The 27,364-nt window shown below is 38.6% G+C and overlaps 1 protein-coding gene across 1 annotated transcript in view; it reads left to right on the top strand.

Moving 5' to 3' along the window:
* MRAS (muscle RAS oncogene homolog) overlaps window positions 1-27,364 on the top strand; it is a 437,128-nt gene that overhangs the window by 260,942 nt on the left and 148,822 nt on the right. The window contains exon 4 of the mRNA XM_044060717.1: window positions 10,328-10,481. Within this exon, the coding sequence (XP_043916652.1) occupies window positions 10,328-10,481 (154 nt within the window). The remainder of the gene's footprint in view (window positions 1-10,327; window positions 10,482-27,364) is intronic.

Raw genomic sequence — 27,364 nt, 5'->3', positions numbered from 1 at the left:
GATCCATGAGGGAAGGTAAAGACTGGATCAGTCAAAATGTATGTACAAAAATTACACCTATTGCAAGGTGTCATATATGGCCCTAGTGAGATGGTCGGTGTGTAGTGTGTTTTTGGATAACAGAGCAGCCTCTTGAGATTTTTCTTGTTCCGATAGACAAACTTTGGTCCTTCACCTACCAGACCTTTGATGTTGGGGTCTACCGACAAGACATGCCAATGTTTAGAGAAAATATCCTTAACATGGCCAATGTCTCTTGTATAATAAATAGGAAAGAATGTATTGTTATTATCTTTATGTCGGCCATCCATCCCCTTGTCTATCCTCATATCACCTCTATACAATTCCATCGCCCCTTCTGAAAAGTATGGTTTGGCCCTGTCCTCCCTGAGACGATGGATGCCGTCCATCCCTCTAGTGATGTCCAGCTGGGTATACCCTCGTTCCACAAATCTCATGCCTAGGTCTTCCAGCTCCCCTTCCAAATGTGTGTTCCCAGGTGTGTATCTGGACATCCGCATGGATTGTCCTTTCACTATGTTGTTATAAACAAAACCTGGGTGCATACTGGAACGATGGAGTAAAGTGTTCCTATGACAGATCTTGCGGTACACTCCTGTGTTGACAATCCCGCCAGGCAATTTGTCCACATAGATATCCAAAAATGGAATGGTGGTGTAAGACCATTCCATTGTGAACTTCAAAAATGTATTGGAGCTGTTAATCCATACAAAGAAGTCCTCCAGTTGGGCTGGGGTGCCCCTCCATGCAAAGAAAAGATCATCCACAAAGCGTCTGTAAAATGGTGCATACTCCTTAAACAGGTCGTTCTGGAATAAATGACAGTGCTCCCATTCCGCCATGACGAGATTGGCGTAGCTGTTCGCACAAGAAGTGCCCATGGCCACGCCATCTCGCTGTGAAAAGATCTTGTCATGAAAGCAAAAGATGTTGGAATCCAAAACGATGCTCAGCAATAGGATGATCAATTCAATATCATAGTCCAGGGGGATGGTAGATCTCCTCAAATAGGCCTCAATCATCTTGATACCCCCTGTATTGGGAATGACCGTGAACAAGGACTGGACGCCCACGGTCACCCAGATAAGATCTCCAACCTCAGGACAATCTTGGATGTATGCATACAGATCTAATAGGAACTGTCTGGTATCCCTAAGGATGAATCTGTTTGCATCTACCAGGGGTCTCAGCTGAGCTTCCACAAAAAGTGATAATGGTTCGGTGGACCAACCCCTACCGGCAACTATAGGTCTCATGGGAGGATGAAGTGGGTCCTTGTGGACCTTCGGTAGGCCCTGAATGGCAGGAATCAGAGGGTGAATGACATAGAAAAAATCAAAAAGAACCTGGTCGATGACTCCTTCATCTAGGAGGCCTAAAAGTGTGGAATGTATGGTGTAAATGATGGTGTCAACTTCACTGTTAGTGATAGAGATATAAAACCTATCATCATCCAACATCTGATTCATGTCATGATTATACCTGTCTGTGTCAAAAACCACAATACCACCACCCTTATCCGCTGGTCGTATGACAATAGCATGGTTGTTACAGAGAGAATGCAAGGCTTCTCTTTGTCGATAATTAAGGTTATATTTCTTGTTTGTACCTTTAAAGCCTTCCTGTTTCATCTTATAAATGTCATCTTCGACCAGCTTACTGTAAGCAGCCACCAAAGGATGTATTGGAGGTATAAAGGTACTGGGTACCTTAAAAAAGGTCTCCTGAGTTGTTGTACCTCTGTCCTTATAAAAAATCCTCAAGGATAGACTCCTGACAAACAGTTTAAAATCCTTCAAGGTCTCCTCATATCTACTATCAGTTGTAGGAATAAAGGTAAGGCCTCTAGAGAGGACTTGTAACTCATGTTCACTTAATGCATAACTAGATAGATTGAAAACAATGTCTACTGTCTCCCTTCCCACATCTTCTTGATGGTCCGAGTGGGCTGTCTCTCTGGGGACATCTTCCTCTTGTGTCTCCCCTTGTTGTTCAAATAAACCTTCTCCCCACTGTTGGACACTCTGATGGGAAAAGGGCATCTACTGCTTGTCTGTTGTGGGGTATTCAAGGTAAATGAATCAGAGCTACGTTCAGAACCAAGAACATTGCTCGTTCTGTTATTCACTTAACTAGATATCTTCCTCCTAACAACTGGTCCCGGAACTGGGGCCTGAATGGGGTCCCTATTCTCAGTGTGCACATTCATACCAGCATTCGAAATGTCCAAAGTGTTCCTGCAAGAAGTTGAACCAATAGACTCGACATTTTCTACATTATCTACAACATTGACATTAGCTGTGATTATATTCTCTACACCTGAGACGAAATTATCATCCGTATCGTTCACAGATACAACTTCATTAATCGAGACACTCCCATTCCCCTTCGAGGTGATAGTACAAACATCTCTAGGTAACACATTACCAGTTCTATTAGAATTAATACTATTATCAGTCAAATTATTCCTGGGCCAAGTAAAAATGTTGCCCAAACGGAAATCAGTAATGTCTCTCTGGAGCTTCGTTCTTTTCTGGTTAAAGAGACGTCGCTCGTACATATTAACATTATCCAACATCAAACCTAAAGTACGGTCAACCACTGAGACTGGATAGTCAGTAAGAATAATGTTTTTAGCTTTCCTGATGTCTTCCCTAAGTTTTTCTTCAACCGGACACAGACAGGTATAATCATGACATGAATCAGATGTTGGATGATGATAGGTTTTATATCTCTATCACTAATAGTGAAGTTGACACCATCATTTACACCATACATTCCACACTTTTAGGCCTCCTAGATGAAGGAGTCATCGACCAGGTTCTTTTTGATTTTTTCTATGTCATTCATCCTCTGATTCCTGCCATTCAGGGCCTACCGAAGGTCCATAAGGACCCACTCCATCCTCCTATGAGACCTATAGTTGCCGGTAGGGGATGGTCCACCGAACCATTATCACTTTTTGTTGAAGCTCAGCTGAGACCCCTGGTAGATGCGAACAGATTCATCCTTAGGGATACCAGACAGTTCTTATTAGATCTGTACGCATATATCCAAGACTGTCCTGAGGTTGGAGATCTTATCTGGGTGACCATGGACGTTCAGTCCTTGTTCACGGTCATTCCCAACACAGGGGGTATCAAGATGATTGAGGCCTATTTGAGGAGATCTATCATCCCCCTGGACTATGATATTGAATTGATCATCCTATTGCTGAGCATCGTTTTGGAATCCAACATCTTTTGCTTTCATGACAAGATCTTTTCACAGCGAGATGGCGTGGCCATGGGCACTTCTTGTGCGAACAGCTACGCCAATCTCGTCATGGCGGAATGGGAGCACTGTTATTTATTCCAGAATGACCTGTTTAAGGAGTATGCACCATTTTACAGATGCTTTGTGGATGATCTTTTCTTTGCATGGAGGGGCACCCCAGCCCAACTGGAGGACTTCTTTGTATGGATTAACAGCTCCAATACATTTTTGAAGTTCACAATGGAATGGTCTTACACCACCATTCCATTTTTGGATATCTATGTGGACAAATTGCCTGGCGGGATTGTCAACACAGGAGTGTACCGCAAGATCTGTCATAGGAACACTTTACTCCATCGTTCCAGTATGCACCCAGGTTTTGTTTATAACAACATAGTGAAAGGACAATCCATGCGGATGTCCAGATACACACCTGGGAACACACATTTGGAAGGGGAGCTGGAAGACCTAGGCATGAGATTTGTGGAACGAGGGTATACCCAGCTGGACATCACTAGAGGGATGGACGGCATCCATCGTCTCAGGGAGGACAGGGCCAAACCATACTTTTCAGAAGGGGCGATGGAATTGTATAGAGGTGATATGAGGATAGACAAGGGGATGGATGGCCGACATAAAGATAATAACAATACATTCTTTCCTATTTATTATACAAGAGACATTGGCCATGTTAAGGATATTTTCTCTAAACATTGGCATGTCTTGTCGGTAGACCCCAACATCAAAGGTCTGGTAGGTGAAGGACCAAAGTTTGTCTATCGGAACAAGAAAAATCTCAAGAGGCTGCTCTGTTATCCAAAAACACACTACACACCGACCATCTCACTAGGGCCATATATGACACCTTGCAATAGGTGTAATTTTTGTACATACATTTTGACTGATCCAGTCTTTACCTTCCCTCATGGATCCGGTATGTTTCATATTCGGACCAAAGGTAGTTGTATGTCAAAGGATGTAGTTTACTTAGCCTCATGCATTTCATGTCCAGCCTACTATGTAGGCAAGACGAATAGAGTATTGAGAGACAGGATTAGAGAGCATGCTTATCATACAAGGAAGGGTAATTTATTCAATGCCCTGGCCAAACATACTAAAGAGGAGGGTATAGCACATCAATTTAAGTTCAGGGTATTGGAACAGGTCTTCAGAACTCATCGGAGAGGAGACATCAAGAATTATACTGAGACCAGGGAAATACACTGGATTATTAGGTTTAGGGCTGATTTGCCTCCAGGTCTAAATGGGAAGGTCCCCTTACGTCCCCTATTGAGATCCAGGAGGTTAAAGAACAAGTGATGATAGCACCTGTTGTATTTGTGCTAGTTCCTGTCTCCCACTTGTAGATTTCAAACACATTTTTAGATTTTTTAAATATTTATTTCCATGTATTTTATTAACATGTGACTTGAATATAAAATATGAAATATAATATAGTGTTTTATATTTATTATATATAGGCTAATATATCTTTCATGTTCTTTGTGTGTTTTAAAGTGCTTTGTATCTTTAAGAGGTTTAAGGGTCCTTGGCGCTTTTTTGTATATTTAAGACACTGTTTTTTATGTGAATGGAGGTCTGATGAAGCGATTGCGAAAGCGCTAACCTGCTCTTAACAAATAAAATCTGTTTTTATCATCCTTTGTACATACTTGGATCATTTGGGATATTTTTATCATCTCTATTGACACGCATCCATTGGAGGTATCAGGACATTGTGTTTCAAGTACCCTTCATTGCATTGCCCAGCAGTTGTTTTGTTTTTATCCTGACTTCAGTTTGTGCTTCTCTGCTGGGCATTAACACCGCTGGATCTCGTCTTAGTCTTGATATATAGAAATGTATTTTATGTTGAAACTTGTTAAAACTACCTACGAAGACTCTTAAGTTTTGATATAGCCATAATAGAACACATGTCATTGAGACCCGGCAGGTTATATGCATATAGTCTAATCTGCCATAGCAATTCCAATCTTTCCAATTCTATTTCTGTTGGTCCCAGATCCAAAACTTAAATATATGGGTTGGATATTCAGACACATGCTTAGCTAATGTGTTTTCTTGCTTGAGTTTATTTATATTATAAACATGTTCGTAGATTCTGTCTCTTAATCTACGGATAGTTTTGCCCACATAAAAACATGGGCAAAACTGGCATTTAGCTAGGTAGACCACCATCTTAGAATTACAGTTGTATTTACCTTTACTTTTCAGATCTAGGTTATTAAAGGTTAATGAATTACCCACTATAATATATTTACAATAAGGTCAGGAGCTGCAATTATGCATGCCCCTTCTATTATTGTTGTTACTATTATTTTTATGTATGCCCTCCAAAAGTTCTTTAAAATTTCTATCTCTTCTTACCATAAATTTGGGTGCTTCCCCTATTTTCTCTATTATTTCTTTACTTTCCTTCAAGATATTCCAATTTTTGTATAGAATACTTTTTTAAAAAGTAGAAGTCAGAGTTGAAAGTAAGAATGAGAGTATGCTCAAAACAAAGTTTTTTCACCCATCATTCCATTTATGATAAGATCCGTTATTTCACAGTTAAAGTCCCTAGTAGTATTTACTACTGAATCTTGGATTTGTACCTCTATAGTCCCTCATACAATCTGTGTATAAATGCCTCTATTTCTCTTCTCTTGAATTATTTCTATGATATTATCTAAGAAGACATTTGGATATGCCCTTCTGAGAAACATATCTTTTAAATTCCTACATTCATCATTGAAATCATCCTCCCTTGAAATCATCTTTCTATAAATTCTTGTTTCGTACTTTTTATCAGTATTGTTTTTGATCAGGAGCACATCAAGGAATGGAATTTGTTTCTCTTCAAAATTGTGTGTAAATTCAAGAAATACAGTGCTTTCATTGAAATACTTTCCAAGATCTTTAGCTTGGTCTTGATTTCCTTTAAACAGTATAAATATATCGTCTAAATATCGGGTATAGTATATAATTTGTAAATTTATATGTTCCTTACTAAATATGTAGGCCCTTTCCCAATAATTCATGACCAAGTTTGCAAAACTTGAACTGCAGGGTGAACCCATCGCCACCCCACTCTTCTTTTGAAAAAAACTGTTCTTGAATGTTATATAATTATGTGCTAACACTATACTTAATAGTTCTTCTACTAGAACCAATTCAGAAGTAGATGCACCTTTTTCTTTTAGATTCAAGATAACCCACTAAATACCCAATTCTTGAGGTATTGAGGTGTAGAGGTCTTTTACATCAACTGTTAGTAGGTTATTGTGTTCATCAAAACTTATATTATTTATCTTTTCTAGAAAGGACCAAGAATCCTTACTTATACATATTTCGGAAATTACATATTTCTTAAGGATCCCACCAACTACTTTTGCGCATGCATAAGTTGCACTATTCCTGCCATCCATTATGGGTCTAAGGGGTGGATCACTCAGATCCTTGTGTATTTTTGGCACACCAAATATAACTGGAACAATAGGTGATGGCATAATTAGATAATTATATAACTCTATATCAAGTCTCTGTGTTATAAATAAATCATTTATATAAATTTTAATCCTATTAGCTTGATTATATTCATTCAGAGACACTTTATTATAAGATTCGGATGCTAACATTGCTTCAATTTTATTTTCATAATCCACCTGGTCCATAAAAACCAGGCCACCACCTTTATCTGGTTTCATAATATGGACCCTAGTGTCTTTCAAATATTTTATCCAATTTAATTCTTCATCTGAAAGATTATTTCTACTTATGTTATTTTTTCTCAAATGATCTATATGTCTAAAATCAAGCTCACACATTTTCTCAAACATATATAAAGAATTATGCAGTGGTGGGTTATAAGTACTTGCAATTCTAACTTCATTTTTATCCATTCTATTCATATTACCCAACAAAATTGCCAAATTCAACTTTCTCACAAACATTTTCAAATCCAAAATACAGTTCGTAACATTCAGTCTTTTAGTGGGAATAAATGTGAGGCCTTTTGCCAGCAAATTAGCTAGCTCAACAGGGACATACACTGACGAGTAGTTATAGATGGAAAAGTCCCCCTCAGAATTCGCAATAATCAAAGGGATATTATGCAAAACCACATCAACTGATTTATTTATTTCCATTTGTTGTGTTTCTTTCTCTGGTTCCGCCTGTTCTCTGCTCTCCCCTTCTGAAAACCCTGTTGATTGTTGCCCCATTGGTTATTATTAGGCTGAAAGTTTGATTTGGGCTGATTTTGTAAGTGTTGACTTTTACGGGGCCCCTCATCATTATTATTGTCCTCAGTGATTGCAAAATTAGTTTGTAGATTACTGTCAGAACATGCCCCATGTAGATTATTAGTCATTTCCATATTCTGATCACAAATATCAGGATTTGGACAATTTTGCATATTTCCAGGTTGTAGATTACTATTATTATTAATATTTCCTTCACCTTCCTTCCTATACCCATTTATTCTCCATTGTTGTGCTGGAGGTGGGCGTGGGTAAGCGGATACTGCAAACGGTCACTCTGTAATTTTTTTTGCATTTCACTGCTCTCGCCTTATTAATAAAAGAGTCAATAGTTTGGAAACTATGTGAATATTCAAATTTATATCTGATAGTCAGGATGTGATTTAATCTGAGTGTCCAAGAGAATTATATTTTCTCTAAATTCTTCCACTGTTTTACCATAATTTACTCTCATTAAATCTAAAAGTTCAAGACCTTGTTTGTTGAACAATTTAATCAGGTCTAAGTGGAATTGGGAGTCAGAAATCAGGCCTATCGGATATTGACAAATCCTGAGGCCCTTCGGTACTAGCTCCAGTCTCAGACACTCATTAAAATAATCTATTTCCAAACTAAGCTTTTTATGTTTTACAAAATGTGGTCAAAAGAGCTCAACAAATCAGTTAGATTTGATTCTTCCCTAGCTGGACTCACCATTGTGGCTGTAGAGTTCAGTTGAGTCAGGCCCATAGGTGTAGTGAGCCATTCAGTAAGATTAGGGAGTCCAATAAACCTTGGGTTCAAGTTCACATTTCCATCCGTAGATACTGAATTATTGGAAGTATTGGTGTTATTACCCCTAGTATTATTCTGTTCTCACCTGAACAGTCTGCTTTCACCATTTGGAGCCCATTGATATAGAAGAAGACACTCGCTGACCACACGGAACAGATGCTGATGGTGTCGGTGAAGGTGAACAATGATTAGGTACTATTACTGCTGAGGAGACGCTATTATTGTTAGCACCAATATTCAAATTCTCGTGGGCTCCATTACCGCCAACCGCAGTGGAGCTCTGATGTTGCCGCTGCTGCTGCTGATTATGTAGACCGCTAAACGTGTCTACTTTCTCAGTTAGCCTTTCAACTTGTTGAGCCAACGTCTGCACAACCAGAAGAAGGCCATTATTGTCAGCTTCAATTGCTGATCCACCCGCTGATGTTGTTGTTAATAAAGAAGATAGTTCCACGGAATTGTTCAGCAGGTTGTTTGCCATAGTCCAAACTACTGAAAAAAGACAAACAAAATTGAAATAACTTCTTGAAACCACAAATTATGGCAAACGACAGTAGGAACAATCCGTTTATTATTAATCCAAAATCGTTAAGCTGAAGCACTTTTTGTCCGGGAAATACACAGACTTCATCAGATAAAATTACAAGTGAACTGATGCAGTTTAAATAACGTAAACACATGATCAGCTGGTATGTTAATATCCAACATTAAAGCAATATGCCCCATTCATTCAATTTATGTTGCAGAAACTTTCTATTAAAATATAGAACTATCCTAATAAAAACCTAACTTATTGTGAAATAATTAAAAAATTTAAAAAATTAGAAAATAATAACTTCATTTAAAATTACTAATAAACTATTACAACACACCGGTATCGGCAGAGACCTGTCTTAAGCAAACAGCAACAACGAAGTATATTCTTTCCAAACAGCAGCAAAATCTACCCCATATGTATTAAATATATGTTCATACATAAAATTCATACATAGAAATGTATTTTATGTTGAAACTTGTTAAAACTATCTACGAAGGCTCTTAAGTTTTAATATAGCCATAATAGAACACATGTCATTGAGACCTGGCAGGTTATATGCATATAGTCTAATCTGCCATAGCAATTCCAATCTTTCCAATTCTATTTCTGTTGACGTTATTATTTTCTAATTTTTTAATTATTTCACAATAAGTTAGGTTTTTATTAGGATAGTTCTATATTTTAATAGAAAGTTTCCGCAACATAAATTGAATGGATGGGGCATATTGCTTTAATGTTGGATATTAACATAACAGCTGATCATGTGTTTACATTATTTAAACTGCATCAGTTCACTTGTAATTTTATCTGATGAAGTTTGTGTATTTCCCGTACGAAAAGCGCTTCAGCTTATTAACTATTTTGGATTAATAATAAACGGATTGTTCCTACTGTTGTTTGCCATAATTTGTGGTTTCAAGTGACGAAGTATGCTGGTTGGTCTCCGGTTATTTTGTTCTGAGTTAAGTTTTCATTATTGTTGTCCCTTTGCTGGCAATTTTTTTTTTTTGTGCCTTCTGACAGACTTCTTGGATGGGTTATGCAAGACTATAAAGTTGGTGCAGTTGTGGTTGTTTGTTTTTGTTTTTGCAATGTTTCATCCCTTAGCATTAAAATATGTTTGTGTTTGGAGGACAGGCATTCAGTTTTGATGCATTTATAAAGCCTGTGGATAAGTGGCAAGAATTTGTCTTGCAACTGGAATAAGAAGTTGGTTAGGCTTACAGTTGCTGTATTAGGGTCATGTAAGGCAAGTATATGGTTCCAGTTGTAGGCTGTGAGAAAGGTTCTGAGTTTCTTTGTATTTCAGGTGCTCTTGTTTCTGAATGCTTTTAGTATTGGTGGCAGTTTTATGAGATGGTTAACAATATCTTGGAAGATTTCATTTTTAGTTAAAAATAACTAATGTCTTCTCTAGGAGGTTATAATTTGAATCACATGACTTTATCAATATTGTGATTTTTTTTTTCTTTAGTGCTGGACACTGCTGGACAAGAAGAGTTCAGTGCTATGAGGGAACAGTATATGAGAACAGGAGATGGGTTCCTCATTGTCTTTTCAGTAACTGATAAAGCTAGCTTTGAGCACGTGGACAGGTTCCATCAGCTTATCCTTCGTGTTAAGGACAGGTGAGTAAATGCTTCTTAAATTTATTTGCTTATTTTTAGACTATAGCTCAGTATATTTTTCCAGCCTTACTCTTTTGTTGAATTATTGCCTCCTTGGAGTACCTTTGTTCACTTTTGCATACACTACCATTTCCTTCAAGGTTTTCTGCTATGTCTTCAATAACAGCTGCAATAACTGCAAGTATATGGATTTTGTTTTACAAAAATACTGAAACCAGTTCACCAGATTATGGTACTACAGCAAAAAGTTTGAAATTGGTGAATTACAAAACTAACTGGCACGCTGCACATCTTTCTCAATTAGAAAATGACTGGAGATGGAGATGCCTGCCATTTTTATAATGTATGTAGCAACTTTCATTTGGGTAGACTCTGAATTGCAAAAGGTAAGGAAGGTGCTGCAAGTGCATGTCAGCAGTGCGTCTTGCATATATTCACTCATTTCAGTGTAATTTTGCACTCTTTTACACATGACTTTGTATGTCTTTTAGAGGCTTGCACAACAAACACTGCACTCAGAATTGCATTGTTTTGAGTATGCCTTAAAGTCCGTGCTGCAGACATGTGCGACTGTATGAGTGTGATGTATAGCTAATGGTGTGCTTCTTGAAGCACTTGTGGATGGTATTAAACATGAAAAAGTAATGTAGCCATCAAGGAAAAAGCAAAACTATAACAGTTAAAGTTGCACCTCCAGTTGTGACTGCTTGTAACTATGATTTGTATCCAGACTCTGTAAACATAATATGTTTTCTGTTTATGATCCCAGGCAGTAGAACCTCTAATTTATCACTGTGAAAATCGAATGAAAGTTCTGGATGATTCTGTTTTGACAAACTCTACTTCATACATTTGCAGAGACCTTAAAGGCAAAGTTACTATATTATCTTTACAAGGGTCAAAGTTATCTGACATTCTCGATAGTAGGAAGCAATCGACTCTTCCTTTGTAATGTTCAACTCCGCATGGCAGTTATATTTGTTGGCATTGATTTATACGTTTTATATTTATTGGTATTGATTTATACTTTTTATATTTGTTGGTATTGATTTAAACTTTTTATGTTTCTTGGTATCGATTTATACTTTTTATATTTGTTGGTACTGATTTATACGTTTTGTACTTATTGATATTAATTTATACTCTGCCACAACTGGATAACATGGAAAAAGGATTTCATTGAACTCTTCACATAATTGACCAGAAGAAGAGTTAGTTCCTTTTCTAAAATACTACATTTATTTAGGCAGAGCATATAACAGAATTGTACGGCCCATTTATTCATTAATTTGCCAAGAAAAATGTGTTCAGATCATCACAATGAATTACATAGTAGGAATACTTTAGTGGCATATTTGCTTTTTTGCAGCTGGAAGTTCCTTTTAAACTAAACTGGTAGCAGGTTCTTCAAATTTCCGATTAAAATAACTATTTATTCTTTCTTTATACTTCATGTTGTACCCAGACATCTTGCTGTGGTATCTACAGCTGTTACTTTAAAGGTCTGTATGAAGTACTCAAGGGTTGATTCTGTAGTATAAAAACTTTAAGTACCTCTGTACAGAGTAATTAAGACAAATAAACAATTTATAAATGAAAGCCCTTATGTGCTTTTGGTCCTTTCTGGTACACCTGCTTCCAGAATTTACCTCTTAACTGTGGATGTGAAGTAATTTTGGCACTATATTGGGAATGGGACCTCCATTTCATTAGGTTTTTTAAACCTATAAAAGTTATGATTTTAAAATAAAAACGACCTTCATGTTAGTAAGAATATGCTTTTCATATTCACTTACATTATAGTAGGTGACGTCCGGATGAGATGATCTGCACTCCATGATGCAGAAATCCCTGGGCTGCATTGTATTTCTGTGGGATAATAATTAACAGTGTTTTCTTTTTGACCTTTCTAGTACATATTTTCACTTTAGTTATATTCCTGTAGTTTCCTTATGTTCAATTTCTTTGGCTTGTCTGTCTCCCTGTGAAGGAATGAAAAAATGCAGTCTTTGGTTAGACTTGTTAGAAGAACTCTATCTTGGCCAGTAAACATTAAAGTTGAAAGCCACAGGTGTGTTCCTTCTATTAAAAAATGAATGGGTTAAAAATCTCAGACTGCTGCGTAATGTTTTATATTTATACTGCCCACAATGCACTTCTGCTTTTCATTTAGTAGTATTTATTTCTAGTGCATTAAGTGATATTTGGAAAGCTTTCCCAAAAACCATTGTGCAGAAAATCAGCATTAGAAGAAATTTGTTTGTAATTGACAACTGAAACTAGTAAATGCCATAGACATGCAATCCCTATCTTTTTTTTTTGTGGGACATTCCAGGTCCTCTGTTACTAACATCCATCATCATGGCAGTTACTGATCCCTGCTGTTCATACCATATATTGTTTTGCTCCAGAGAGATAAACATCACTGCTGTTTTAGTCAAGAAACAAAATACCTGAGCCATAATGGCTGAACTGAATAATGTCAAATTTTTTTAAAGAAATCACTAAGTTTTTCTTTCTTCACTGCTATGTGCAGTAACTTTAGATGGGGGCTGCACTCCTTCGACTCCCCAAAGTGGTGGCTGTACCCCTATATGCCAGCAATCCATATATATATTCCACAGCCTTAGAAGAACAGGAGTTAGAAAAAGTACAATGCAGCTTGTCTATCAGTGTCTTCACTTGTTGTCTTATTTCATCATTGTCGGATTACTTGATGGAATGTGTTTTGGGGAAGATACTTCCACACTAAGTTTCATGTGCATAGCCTGGATCTTGGGTCAAGGAATCGTGTAAGCAGGCTACATACCTGATTAAAACTCCAACTACACTATGGCTCGCATATTGAACTAGGTGCAGAATTGTTTTCCTCACCTCTTATGTGGTGGATGTGTGAAATGAAGTGCATGCTAATGACAGACCCCAGATAATGGCTGTGGTTTTTAGAAATGCATCTGATACTCTGTGTAGTTATTTTTCGTTTATTTACACTCTTGGTGCTTCAGCTGAAGGGGATGTAATTTTTCTATGCCACTGAAACATATCCCACATGTCTAGATAGACATATCCTCAACCTGTCTAGAATTACCACAAACCCACTATATTTATAGTATTTAAAACAAGTATAGTAGAAGGTTATACATTGCACATGCTAAAGATTGGTGCACACAGACCACTGTTAAAGTCCCTAGCCTACCTAAAACAAAATTTCCAAACTCATATCTAAACTGCTAATTAAAGTTAAAAAACAAAAACAAAGTTAAAGCAAAGAAAGACATGGGCCCTTTTACCTAAAAAAATGTTAAAAAAGTAACTTCAGAAACTGCACACCTAATACACAAATGCAATTTCCCAAAGACGTTACTGCTGCCCACCAAACCAAATTGTTCATTCATATTAGAACAGTAAAGTTAAAGTTAAAATAAAAGAACAAAATAAATAAGTAAATACTGTAGTCTGTCCCATGACACAGAGGCATAAAGACCTGACTGCGCCCCAGATAATCTGCTTTCAACTAGTAACAGGGGAAGATGGGAGTGACTGCTTGAGGTTGGCTTACCCATCAGTGGGGGAGGTAAAGGCCACTTGGCTTCTTGCATTGGCGAGACTGTATTACTACAGCATGAAGTGCCACATGGTCTGGAGGTTGCTCATTCACTGGAGGTTGTTCATACACTTGCACCTCTTGAGGCATCTGCAGCAGAGCGTGCAGGCTACCACATTGGATGGGGATAGGATAGCCCACAGGATTTCCAGACTAGCCTGTTCCCTAAGACCAGACTCTAACCTTCACAAATGGGGTCAGTTGGGTGCAGGAGGAGAAACTATTGGGTTAGTCCTGCAACATTATTTTCCTTGAAAATAGACTTGGTTCTGAGTAATCTAATTAGAAATAAGCTTCCAGCTTAATGGTATAGGGGAATAAACTCCTGCCTCTTTTACAGACCACCAGAAATTGTGTAGCAGTCCAGATGCTGGAGGACATAGAGAAGGTCAAGCTAACCCCCTCCTGGTTATGTGATCCACTCCATTATTTCTGGCACTTGGCACTTGTCAGAGGAGAAAGTGACAGTCAAGCAGCAATACGATCAGGCGATGTGTGCTTGGATCTGCCAAGCCATTCTTTGCAGCCTTCGTGAGACAGTTTTGCAGGACAGTGAACTCATGAAAAAAAAGGTGTAGTAGGCCCTCTCTGTGATGCAGGTGCACATGGTCACCTGTAGGTGAGAATAATTTATTTATGTATTTATTATTTTATTTATTATGTGTTTACCGGGAAAGTCAAATTGGGACAGAGGCACAGAGCCCATTTTCAGCAAAGGCCAAGGGAGAAATGCTCAAGATGCATGTCTTTGTAATGTGGGAGAAAACTGGCGCACCCGGAGGAAACCTGCGTGAATGCAGGGAGGACATGCAAATTCCGCACGAAGGCAACCCAGCCGAGAATCAAATCAGAGAACCTCTTGTTGTGAGGCGACAATGCTAACCACTGCACCGCCCAGTCTATAAAAAGTACTCCAAGCTCTGCATCATGAGTGAGGCAACTCTGGAAATCCCCTGGCAGTTGGTGCAGAGGATTAAGGCTGTAAGCTGTTAACAAGCTACTTCCAGTGGTACAAGGTTTGAGTCACTCAGACTTCATTTGCCTACTGTGTGACCTTGAGCAAGTCACTTAACCAGACAGTGCTTTGAGGCAATTAGAATTTGGGCTGAGTTCATCAGTGGACTCTTCTGCCCAAGCCTAGTATGAATCAATTTAACTGTAGAAAGGTGGAGCTACCAAGTAGTTTCCCAGCCAGAGAGCATTTAGGGTTTTCAGCTGAATGCAGGAAGACAGAGTCTGGAGGAGATGGTTTGTCTGAGAACAAATTGTGGAATCTAGTTTATTGATTTGTATGTTTTTACTCCTGCCATATATATCTGTAAAATGTATGCTCACTATCTTTATATAAATTTTCTTTAATTTTTTTCTGATCTTGTCTCACTCCATTTAATCTGTCTGTCCAGCTTATATGTTTCCCTTTTTAAAGTTAGTCTGAACTCATTTCAGTTTCATATTTTGTATTTCGTAATGTTATCCTTGTTATTTTGGAACTGGAGCCCCCAGACCTTGTGTTCCTAGATCCTGATGTTAAACTTTTTTTTTTGCATTCAAACAGTTTGCCTTTCAAAACTGTCCATAATCGTTCTGTCTGTGGAGTGAATGCATCACTTCAGATTTACATAGTGACTGCTATGCTTCCATATACGTAGTATATTAATCTTCTGCACATTGATTTAGATTTCAGTTATGCAGAATTATCTAGCAGTAGTTTGTACCTTTATAAACCCATGATCACTGCACACCAAAGGTTGTAAAACTTGATGTGAAATTACAATCCTCTCCTGGGAACACAAATGGTACATCCAATATTTTCTGTTCCATGGTAGGTTTGTTTACAAACTGCAACTGTTTTTCTTCAGGAACATATGTTGTAAATGTCCTTACTAATGTTGTAGAATTAATATTAAAGTATGTTTCTTGTAGTTTTAAACCCCCTCAGTTGTGATTGTTTTCCTTCATGTTGGAAATGAATGAATTCCTTTAGCTCATCATCACTTGACTTTGGTGGTCTGTATACTCCCAGCAATTGTAATCTGTCCCTTGGCTGTTAAATACACACATATTTCTTTAACAGACTTCAATCCCTATTAACACATTGACTTGATTTTTTGTTGGAATCCCTGTTTTAGAAAAAAATATATACCATGACAGAACTTTGAAACATTGCAAACAAGGTAACCTATTTAAACTTTGCAAACACTCCTACTGGTGTTTCTGAATTCCCAGCAAGCTCTGACAGCACTTTTATTATAAACGACTTGCCATGTTTTCTGGCAGCCCATTTCATGCTTTATTAAGAAGCACATTTTTTGTCTACATCCACTAATATTTTTTCTAGTAACTGGGGCCGCCAAGAGGGTTTGGGTTCTTTCTATTTGCCCAGTTTGCCCCCGTACAAGCCACTGACTCGGAGGAAGGATATATTGGCAGACCTGTAGAGCATATACTTTCTCAAATTATGTATTTAATATGTAAACATTACAACAGTTGTTAATAGTAGCTTTGTGCTTACTTTTCATGAGGTAGAATTTACGAGATAACAGTTTTCTTTAAAAAATATTAGTGGATTACTTCTGAAGTAAACTTTACAAACCATGATTTTTCTGAAGTGCCTACAGGGAAGATAAGATTAACATTCTCTCACTTAAGGCACTTAGTTCAATTGTAAATTTTTAAATTCAAATGTAGCTATTCCAAAATTTAAACATATAGCATCCTTAGCAAATTTGACATTCCCTGCATAACAGCTGGTGTGTTAGTCAGTAGTAACTTCTAGAAAGTATGTTTATAATAAAGTCATTTTTTTCTTGACAATTTTATATAATTATTTAAAAGTTTGGACACAGTGTGCTTGTTTAATTATAACACTTGCAAATCATTGCAGTGTAGTCTAACTTATTAAGTCGGAGCTTTCTTTCTTGGGTACCCTGAAAAAAATGGATGTCTCCCAAAAATTTTGGAATGAAAATAAATCATATGGAGGTTGGAGTATATTTCAAACCCATGCATTTGCTCTTAATGGCAGTTATTCTGCCTGAAGGGTTACAAAATGGTTTTCCCACTGTCAGGTTTATCATTTCATAATGAAGAGCACCTGCCTGTATGGATGTTGAGCTCTGTTTTGTAAAACTCAGTTTAGAGATGTTCTTTTGTTCAGGTCATTTCAAATACTTTTGGGGTAGTCAAACGGTGTCAGGATGTTATTCATTCTTTTATGCATAACATATGCATTTACTGAAACTGACTTGTATTAAAAATAAACGAGTCGGAAAGAAATAGTATATGTATTTGCATGTATGGTACTGACTGTTGAAAGGTTATTGTATAAGCATGTTGTGGACTGTTGATAAGTTATTGTGCTTTCACTCCCTGTCATTGGGCTGAGCTAGTGTCTCATATAGTACCTTTGGACCAGTTCACTTGCCTGTTAATTAAGCAATTTAAGTAAAATAAGTAAACGTTTTATTTAGTCTGATCGAGGAGGGAATTACTATAGACTGACTGTACAAATAACTGAACTGAATAAAACTCTGTTTTGCAGTAATAGTACATCATGCAGTAATAGTACGTCATGCAGCATTTTTGACGTTTGTATGCCTTTAAGATTCTCTTAATTATTCTTGCAAAAGAAAGTGCAGTAATAGTTTAAAGGAAGCAATGAAAACTGTAAAATTTCTGACAGATCACATATGCGGACAGCCATACAGATTTCCATACCATATCGGTCAAGGCCCAGGTTAACAATAACAGCCACATGTACTGTTAGCTAACAGGGTGCTAGTGGAAATTGAGCTACTGTTGAACAAAGGAGAAGAAGAGTGGGAAGGCATGCCCAGAGGCAGTAGGAGAGGAGGAACTTTAGGAGTGTGGACGGGAGGTAGGAACTTTGAATGTTGGCAGTATGACAAGGGACAGAGCTAGCTGATATGATAGAGAAAAGGAAGGTTGATATATTGTGCATGCAAGAGACCAGATGGAAGGAAAGGAAGGCCAGGTGTATCAGAGGTGGGTTCAAATTCCCCTACCTTGGTGTGGATGGGAGGAGAAATGGGGTAGGGGTTATCCTGAAGGAACAGTATGTCAAGAGTGTTTTGGAGGTGAAAAGAGTGTCAGGTAGAGTAATGTTTATGAAGCTGGAAATTGATGGTGTGATGATGAATGTTGGTGCATATGCTCCGCAAGTTAGGTGTGGATGAGAAAAAAAAATTTTGGAGCGAGTTGGATGAAGTGGTGGAGAGTGTACCCAAGGGTGAGAGAGTGGTGATTGGAGTGGATTTCAATGGGCATGTTGGGGAAGGCAACAGAGGGGAAGAGGAGGTGATGGGTAGGTATGCTGTTAAGGAAAGGAATGCAGAAGGTCAGATGGTAGTGGATTTTGTGAAAAGGATGGACGTGGCTGTGGTGAATACATATTTTAAGAAGAGGGAGGAGCATAGGGTGACATACAAGAGTGGAGGAAGATGCACACAGGTGGATCTTATGCAGGAGGGACAGTCTGAAGGAGATTGGAGACTGTAAATGGTGACAAGGGAGAGCGTAGTTAGGCAGCATAGGATGGTGTAGGATGACGTTGGTGATCAAGAAGAAGAGGCGGAGAGTGAGGCAGTGCCAAGGATCAAATGGTGGAAGTAGATAAAGGATGATTGTGACGTGGAGTTTAGGGAAGAGTTAAGACAGGCACTGTGTGGCAGTGAAGAGTTACCAGAACTACAGCAGTAGTGGTAAAGGAGACAGCTAGAAAGGTGCATGGTGTGACATCTGGATGGAGGAAGGAGGACAAGGAGACTTGGTGGTGGAACGAGGAAGTACATGAGAGTATACAGCAGAAGACGTTGGCAAAGAAGTGGGATTGTCAGACAGATGGAGAAAGGAGACAAGAGTACAAGGAGATGAGGCTTGTGGTGAAGAGAGAGGTGGTGAAGCCTAAGGATAAGGCGTATGAAGAGTTGTATGAAAGGTTGGACACTAAGGAGGGAGAAAAGGACTTGTACTGATTGGCTAGACAGAGGGACCGAGCTAGGAAAGATGTGCAGCAGGTAAAGGTGATAAAGGATAATGAGGGAAACATACTCACAAGCGAGGAGAGTGTGTTGAGGAGATGGAAAGAGTACTTTGAGGGGCTGATGAATGAAGAGAATGAGAGAGAGAGACAGAGAAGGTTGGATGATGTGGGGATAGTGAATCTGGAAGTCCAGTGGATTTGCAAGGAGGAAGTAAGGACAGCTATGAAGAGGATAAAGAATGAAAAGGAAGTTGGTCCAGAGGACATACCTGTAGAAGCAATGAGGTGTTTAGGAGAGATGGCAGTGGAGTTTTTAACCAGATTGTTTAATGAAATCTTGGAAAGTGAGAGGATGCCTGAGGAGTGGAGAAAAAGTGTTTTGGTACCGATTTTTAAGACTAAGGGTGATGTGCAGAGATGTAGTAACTACAGAGGGATTAAATTAATCAGCCACAACATGGAATTATGGGAAAGAGTAGTGGAAGCTAGGTTAAGAAGGGATGTGATGATTAGTGATCAGCAGTATGGTTTCATGCCAGGAAAGAACACTACAGATGTGATATTTTTCTGAGGGTGTTGAGAATGTCAGAAGGAGTTGCATTGTCTTTGTGGACTTAGAAAAAGCATATGACAGGGTGCCTAGAGAGGAGTTGTGGTATTGTATAAGGAATTTAGCAGTGGCAGAGAAGTATGGGGTACAGGATGTGTATGAGGGCAGTATGACAGTGGTGAGGTATGTGGTAGGAGTGATGGATGTAGTCAAGGTGCAGGTTGATTACATCAAGGATCAGCCCCGAGCCCTTTCTTATTTGCAGTGGTGGTGGACAGGTTGACAGACAAGATCAGACAGGAGTCCCTGTGGACTATGATGTTTGCAGATAATATTGTGATCTGTAGTCAGAGTAGGGTTGAGGAGACCCTAGAGAGGTGGAGATATGCTCTAGAGAAGAGAGGAAAGAAGGTCAGCAGGACTAGGACAGGATATATGTGTGTGAGTGAGTGGGAGGACAGAGGAATGTGTGGAAGAGAGGTGAAAAAGAGAGTGCAGTCAGGGTGGAGAAGAGTGTCAGGAGTGATTTGTGACAGATGGGTACTAGTAAGAGTGAAAGGGTAGGTCTACAAGATGGTAGTGAGACCAGCTATGTTATATGGGCTGGAGACGGTGGCACTGATGAAAAGACAGGAGTTAGAGCTGGAGGTGGCAGAGTTACAGATGCTAAGATTTGCACTGGGTGTGATGAGGATGGACGGGATTAGGAATGAGTATATTAGAGGGTCAGCCTAGGTTGGGTGGTTTGGCAACAAAGCCAGAGAAGTGAGATTGCGTTGGTTTGGACATGTGTTGAGGAGTGATGCTGGGTATATTGGGAGAAGAATGCTAAGGATGGAGCTGCCAGGTAAGAGAAAAAGAGAGGAAGGCCTAAGATAAGGTTTATGGATGTGGTGAGAGAGGACATGCAGGTGGTTGGCGTGACAGAGCAAGATGCAGAGGACAGGAAGAAATGGAAACGGATGATATTAAAATTATTGCTAATAAAGATGTGGAATATTTGTAAGAACAGTGTTTAAGGGTAGGCTGATACAGACTAAGGGACATATTTTGTAGGAATTAAGTGTTTTTTGTGTAAAAGGGTCCATCCAGGGTCTTATTAAGTTGCTAAATTACCTAGTAACTTTAGAAAACTATAATTTAGCTTCATGCTATCACTTCTGTTACTGAAGTGTATACTTTTGGGCCATGCTCAGAGAACCCTGAGTAAACAGTGTAACAAAATGGCATTGGGAAGTAAAGGTCAAGTGTTTTAGTAAGCCTACATTCTGGTCCAGACTGAGTAAGGTAATATGTAAATAATTGTTAATTTTTCTATATTCAGTATGTTATTGTACTGAACAGGATGCATGTTTTTCATATTTTTTTGTTAAAAAAAATGCATCTGAAATTTGTGAGTGTTCCCAGAGTTGAATAAACCAAAAATGTGAAGCATGTAATGGTCTTGCTTCTTAATGTCAGTGAAGTCTCATCATAATCATACTATACATTTTCTTACGTAGGGAAGGTGCCCATCTGCTGCGTGTGGGACGCTTGGCTAAACTGTACATTAATCAGTAGAGGTCACCATATTCAAGACTCCTTTTCCCCCCCAAGGTGCATTGATTGTGACATTGATTTTAGTAAGTTCAAAGGTGCAGAGGTTAAATACACCCTCTGCTGGGGGATGGATGGAGGACCTGCCCACTGAAGTAGAATTTTGTTTCACACAGAGATTGCAAGCTACATCAGTCTGTTATGATTCATTTAACATGAATTTAATTTTTGCATGCGTTGCAGTAAATGTTCAGATGCCCATAGCAACTTCAATATTGGCTTTTGGGACACTATGCAGTTACAGTGGAAGCCCTGAAGGGATTAGGGTGATATTCAGATCCCATTAAAAAAAAGTCTGTGACCATTCCCTAGACATAAATAAGTACTTTCATCCTCCTCCGAGGAAAAAAAAATGTTGCAGTGTATAGAAGTATATTAACTGTGCCCAACACACACACACACACACACACACACACACACACACACACACACACACACACACACACACACGCACACACGCACACGCACACACACACACACACACACACACACACACACACACACACACACACAACTTGAAATAACCAACATAATGCTTATTTTATGACCATTTATTTGCTGTTAGATACACAGAGTGACTGTTATGCTTCTGCATGTAGCCGGAAGCCGCATCAGATTAATACCGCATAGTTTAAGAACATACCAAGAGTCTCCCCCTGAAGAAGACTGCAGTCTCTGCAGGTAGATTAGACTTCTTACCATCTGTGAATTTCTACGTTGGGTTAGATTATCCACTCATTACAAGATGTAGTTTTGGGTGCATGTGACTCCATGGTTCTTTTGACCGTTTGACTAAACTGAGCTGCCACACTATTTGGTATAAGATAAGCTAGATACCACAGGGGCTTTGTGGAACATGTGACCTAGTGCGAGAACAGTAAGTTAACACAGAATATCCACATGAAGTAATATGACAGTCTATGATCCATTGCTAGTTGGGTGTGATTCAGAATATTTAGCAATTGCAACTGCTTAAGGTGCCTTTGGTTCAGGATAGCGTAAATGTAAGCCTAGCAGTAACACATACATCTTTTTTTGTAAAAATCCATGTCTGCACGCAGTGCTGAGCAAAATGCATGTTAACTGCTTATAGGGAAGCCATTTTAATTTTGTAGTTCAGATGAGTTGTTAATTGATGTACTTGGTTATGTAAAGTTGTTTTAGAGCTACTTTTCTTAATCTCTCAGTATTTGCCACAGTTTGTTACCATGTTCTGTTCTCTCCCCCACTGCATGTGTAATCTACCACATTTCACTGTATACAGATGTAATTCATCTTTCCCGCAAGTTTGCTTGCTTTATCAGTTTGCTAGTTTGAATTGTCTGTGGTCATTTGATATTAGCAAGTTCTCCAGAACTATATACACGTAACTGCACACACACTATCCTAGATGGGATTTTACCAAAGATCTAGAATGCAGCATATTTACCCGTTGATACTTTTGCTAAACCCTTCTAAGCTTTCGCAAAAGTCTTTCACATTGTCTGACTTATTCAACCCCACCTAGATCTACTTCCTGCGTAACATCTCACTGTTTTCCCTACAGAAGACACACATTCATTTTGAATAGTCAAAAATGCACTGCAGTGAAAACACTTCTGCATGCAGTGGTTTCAGAAGCTTATCTTATCTTCAGTCTACAAAAGTATTTGCAAGCTATCTGTTCCTTTTATAAAAACAGCATAAAAATACAAGATTTTAGATAAGTGAAAATGAAGGTGGAAACAGCAAAGCTGTTAGCTGTTAGAAGTTAAACATACAAATGTGATTTTTGCCTTGAAATATACCCTTGATTGTGTATATATTTACCATTCTTCTAGAATTTTCATAATCAGTGTGCTAAGCCTGTACAGAGATGGCCAGTGAATAGAGCGCTAAATTTTTGTAGACATCGTGAGAGAGAAAGTATTTCTTTTTTGGTTATGTATGATTTTTTATTGAAATTGGTCTAATTTTTGTACTGCTAAATCCACAGGCATAAAAATTGGTTGTGTTGGCAGGATGGAAAGGCAACTTGGAGAAGGGGAAGTTTTTGGCATCGCTGTTCTTTAATTAAATAAAACTTTTACTGTGTTAGTGCATTTTTTTCCATATAACTGTTTCATCCGTATAAGAAATGAGATAATTCAAAGCACTTGTCTTTATTTCATTGGCTGTGTTACTCTGTTCTTTTTAGCTGTAATATTTAGCTCTGTAATATATCCAGGCTCAGTAATGTGTTTAGAGTGAAGGCACACAAGCTTTTATTCATCTAAACAATTTATAGGTTTTTGGTTTCTTTACCAGTTGCATACAGGCTTCCTTGTAATCCACTGTATGACAACTTCATAAGGAGTATTGCTGAGTTCTGTAAGGGAAAGAGACAGCATACTGAAGGTTATATCCTGTAGGTCTTTGCTGAGGCTGCATGCAGGGCACTGAAATAGTTTGCTTAAAATATGCATTAATAAGGGTGACCAAAGTGATACATAGGAATTGGGTGGATGCACAGAAGGTGGCCTGTAAGAAACTACTGAATTCATTGCTCACTATTAATCTTGAGATAAAAGAAGTAACATCAGTGAAGAATGGGTATCAGAGAAGAGTAAATATTGCAGGAAATGGCAGGTGTCATTTATGAGAAACCATAATTGTAAGTACATCTGTAGCCACAAGTCAGGTTACTGAAGTAATGATCCCTGGCAAGATTTCACCATCATGATGAAATGCACTAAAAAGGTGTGAATAAGTCCCACCATAACTTAATTACTTAATTCTGGCTAGTCCTCCCGATTGCTTCTCATCAATGGGACAAGGATCAGCCAAGAGTGGACATCCCTTAGACAGCCATCGGAAGTGGTTCTTGACCATATGTACCCAACGGGAAGGGGCATTCTTTTTCAAGCAGGCGACCACTTCCCATACAGCACAAGCAGTGGTTTCCAATGTCCACCAGTGGAATTGCAGCACATAATGTGCCCCTGACTGTAGGCTAACCCCACTCTCCTACCAAGGACAGGCAAGTAGGTCATGGCCCTTTGGTTCTTGCTCTCCCTCCATGGCTTCTCCAGTGTCTGGACCACTGTTTAAACTATGGTCACCTGGCTTTCAGTCGGGGTTCCATAACTCTGCTCCACCAGGCTGGTCCTGGGATTTGTTGATTAAGTCCAAAAAGCTTAATTGTTCATAGTTCTTAGTTTGGCCGTTATTATAATATGGCTTGACATTTCAGTCAGTGTTGATGTGTTAATATCATAGTATTTTTGAACACTGGTTATCAGTGCAGTGTAGTAGTCTGCAAGCTACAGAAGCAGCTGTGTGTGTGGTACAGAACATAAATATCTACTGTTTTTTTTTTGATATTTTGTTATGCTTCTGTATTTAGTGACATTCTTGACCATTGTTGGGCACTTAAGAAATGCTCCGTTTCAGTTGTGTTTTGTACAATGTATATCTGCAACACAGTTCAATAATATGAATGAAGCCTTACTATAAAAACATGATATATATTTTTAGTATTTACTTTATAGTGCCATTTTTAGATTTGTTACCAGTAGGCCAGAAAAGGAAATAGCAACTATATAAAGGAATCAGATGAGTAGTTCCCCACCTGCTGTAAAGTTATGTAAATGCCTATTACAACAGTAGGACAGAGCATTTAAATTAGTGTGTGTGTGTGTGTGTGTGTGTGTGTGTGTGTGTGTGTGTGTGTGTGTGTGTGTGTGTGTGTGTGTGTGTGTGTGTGTGTGTGTGTGTGTGTGTATACATACATATTTAATGAGTTTACCTTCATTTTATCGAACATGGTTTGTGCGAGCAGGCATTTCCGCGAATCGAATGAGCATATGACGGAAAGTCTCAGAGTACAAATGTCAAAACTGATTTAGCTGAACCATTTTTGACATTTGTCCATGTGTTTGAATGGCTAAATGCATTCGCATTGTAGCCATTTGAACATATGGTAGTCACCACTGTGAGTTTTGTGCGAGTGTCCTTTCAATGGAAGGACGTCGCACAAACCATGTTCAACTAAATGATGGTAAACCATGTAATGCTCTGGTTCTGAAGCCATTTTTTAGGGGCTCCTGTTACTCAAGTCTCTATGTGGCAAAAGTTGCAGCCGCAAGTTACTGTAATATTTTCTTACAGCTCGAACATTAAGAGAGCAGTTCAGTCATTCCACTGGTGGGCTTTAAGTCTGATTTATTCTTGGCATACCATGGCGACATGCATGAATGGGCGTTCCTTCTTTGAAGGTTGTGCGTTAGGCCCGGCAAGCCAGCACGTAAAAATCTACTGCCAATCATTAGCGGACCGAAGTTCCGCTGTGGCGACCCCTAACCGGGAAAAAGCCGAAAGACACAACAACAACAACCATGTCATAATTTGAAGTACTTGATCTGATCTTCTATAGCCAGGAAAAACAACTCCCACACAAATGTTGTGAAATAATTTACTGGTGAAGTTGTGTGTGTTTTACTTAAGGACCAGAGCAGAGCTGGTATTTGTGAATCTGGAGTCATGCATGTGTCTCCTGTTAGCATGCAAGGTTAAATGGTGTAGAAACTGGCTAAAATTTTGTTCTCTTTCTCAAAACAGGCTTTCAGCTCTTATAATGTTTTTGCCAGTCAACTGATCACAGTTTTCAATAAGTTCCCGTGTAATGGAGCCTGAAAAATGGCATCTACATTAGAAGTAAATAAGGAAAAGAGATGCAGTTGATGGAAGGGATTCTTGAAGAAATACGAAAGTGAAGTAGCTTAAGACAACTTCTCTAGATACAGAAAGTCTGCTGTTGTCCTTGTAATGTGCTGTATGTAAAACTGCTGCAGAAGTACAAAATGGGCTTTTCACTCTAGAAATCAGTGCATCAGACAGAATTTGAGCAAGAGAAAACAGTAGAAATATGGCTTATCTTCCCTCCAAGTCTTGTCAAAATGAGTTTGCCAGGTTTAGGAAGAAAATCACTTTGCCAAACTCTGTCATAGTTTCTGCTGCATTGTTTTTCTACTGTGACTTATGGATACTGCTGGGGGAAGGAAGCATCGAGCGCTGCCAATAAATAAAAGATGCCCAAATAAAAGATGCCTTGTTTGTTAGAAATTCATAAATTCCATCACACAACAGCAGCAGAGCCAGTGATATCTTCAGTTGTAGTCTGTAGAAGATGGCATCATTCACAGAGGAAAAGGGTGTACACACCTGGTTTAGCATTGTCCGCATGCTAGTGGGTTTTTGTATTCTAGACCAAGAGGTAACGTCTCTTTGCGTATTGACTGTGTGTTATGTCCCCTTTCCCAGCCCTAAGCATTATCTTTTAATGTTGCTTGTTTTTGTTTTCTGTTGTTGTGAAATTAAAAAGTCTGAAAAAAAAAAACATTTGCAAGAATGAGTTCTTCTGAGCTAACACTCTTGTTTAGCTGATCTGCATTTTTAAGGTTCTGCGGTTTCTTGTACAGACTGTCTTATTTGTGGTTTTGCTTAACCAGAGCTTTGTTTCACTGTTGCAAGGGATCTTTTCAATGCTGTTGAAATATCAGCATGTTTTACATTCGAATCAGCATCTTCAAATTGTCTGTTAACATTCCATGTTGTCAAAGAAGCAAACATGATACCCAGATTATAACCCCCCCAAAACATCCTGCACAAATGCCGACACTAAATCATGTTTTTTTTATAACATTAGCAGTGAGCACATTGTTTTAAGAAAGACTGAAATGTATCAGGAGAGTTGCCATATAACCTTTGCTTGAGATGTACCAGGGTGATTTAATATCTGCTGCACATTGGCTCTGACAGGCAGTGTGGGATACAGTCATCGGTAACTATTGTACAACAGCTGACTGTGTAGTGCTCTGAAAATGAAGCAAAGTTTTGTAGTGATTAAAACAAAAAATGGAGACACTCTGAGCCTTCACACTGTAATGGTAATGTAATGATTTATTTACATTTGTTATTCAGGTAGGTGCACTGGTCTGATGACCCTTTTTATGCATGACCCGCGACAAAAGGAAAAATATAATTTTACAGAAGCAGTCCAGTGAAAAAATTAAACAAATACAGAAGAGCAAAACAGTAATTTAAAGTAGGTATTTTCACACTGAAACATATTCATAAACTAAGAAGGTACACGAGAGACATTAGTTTGAAAT

This window comes from Protopterus annectens, chromosome 2.part0 (assembly GCF_019279795.1).
Source record: "Protopterus annectens isolate FY-2018-M chromosome 2.part0, PAN1.0, whole genome shotgun sequence".
NCBI classification, from domain to species: domain Eukaryota; kingdom Metazoa; phylum Chordata; order Ceratodontiformes; family Protopteridae; genus Protopterus; species Protopterus annectens.
This window is presented reverse-complemented; position numbering and strand designations above follow the sequence as displayed.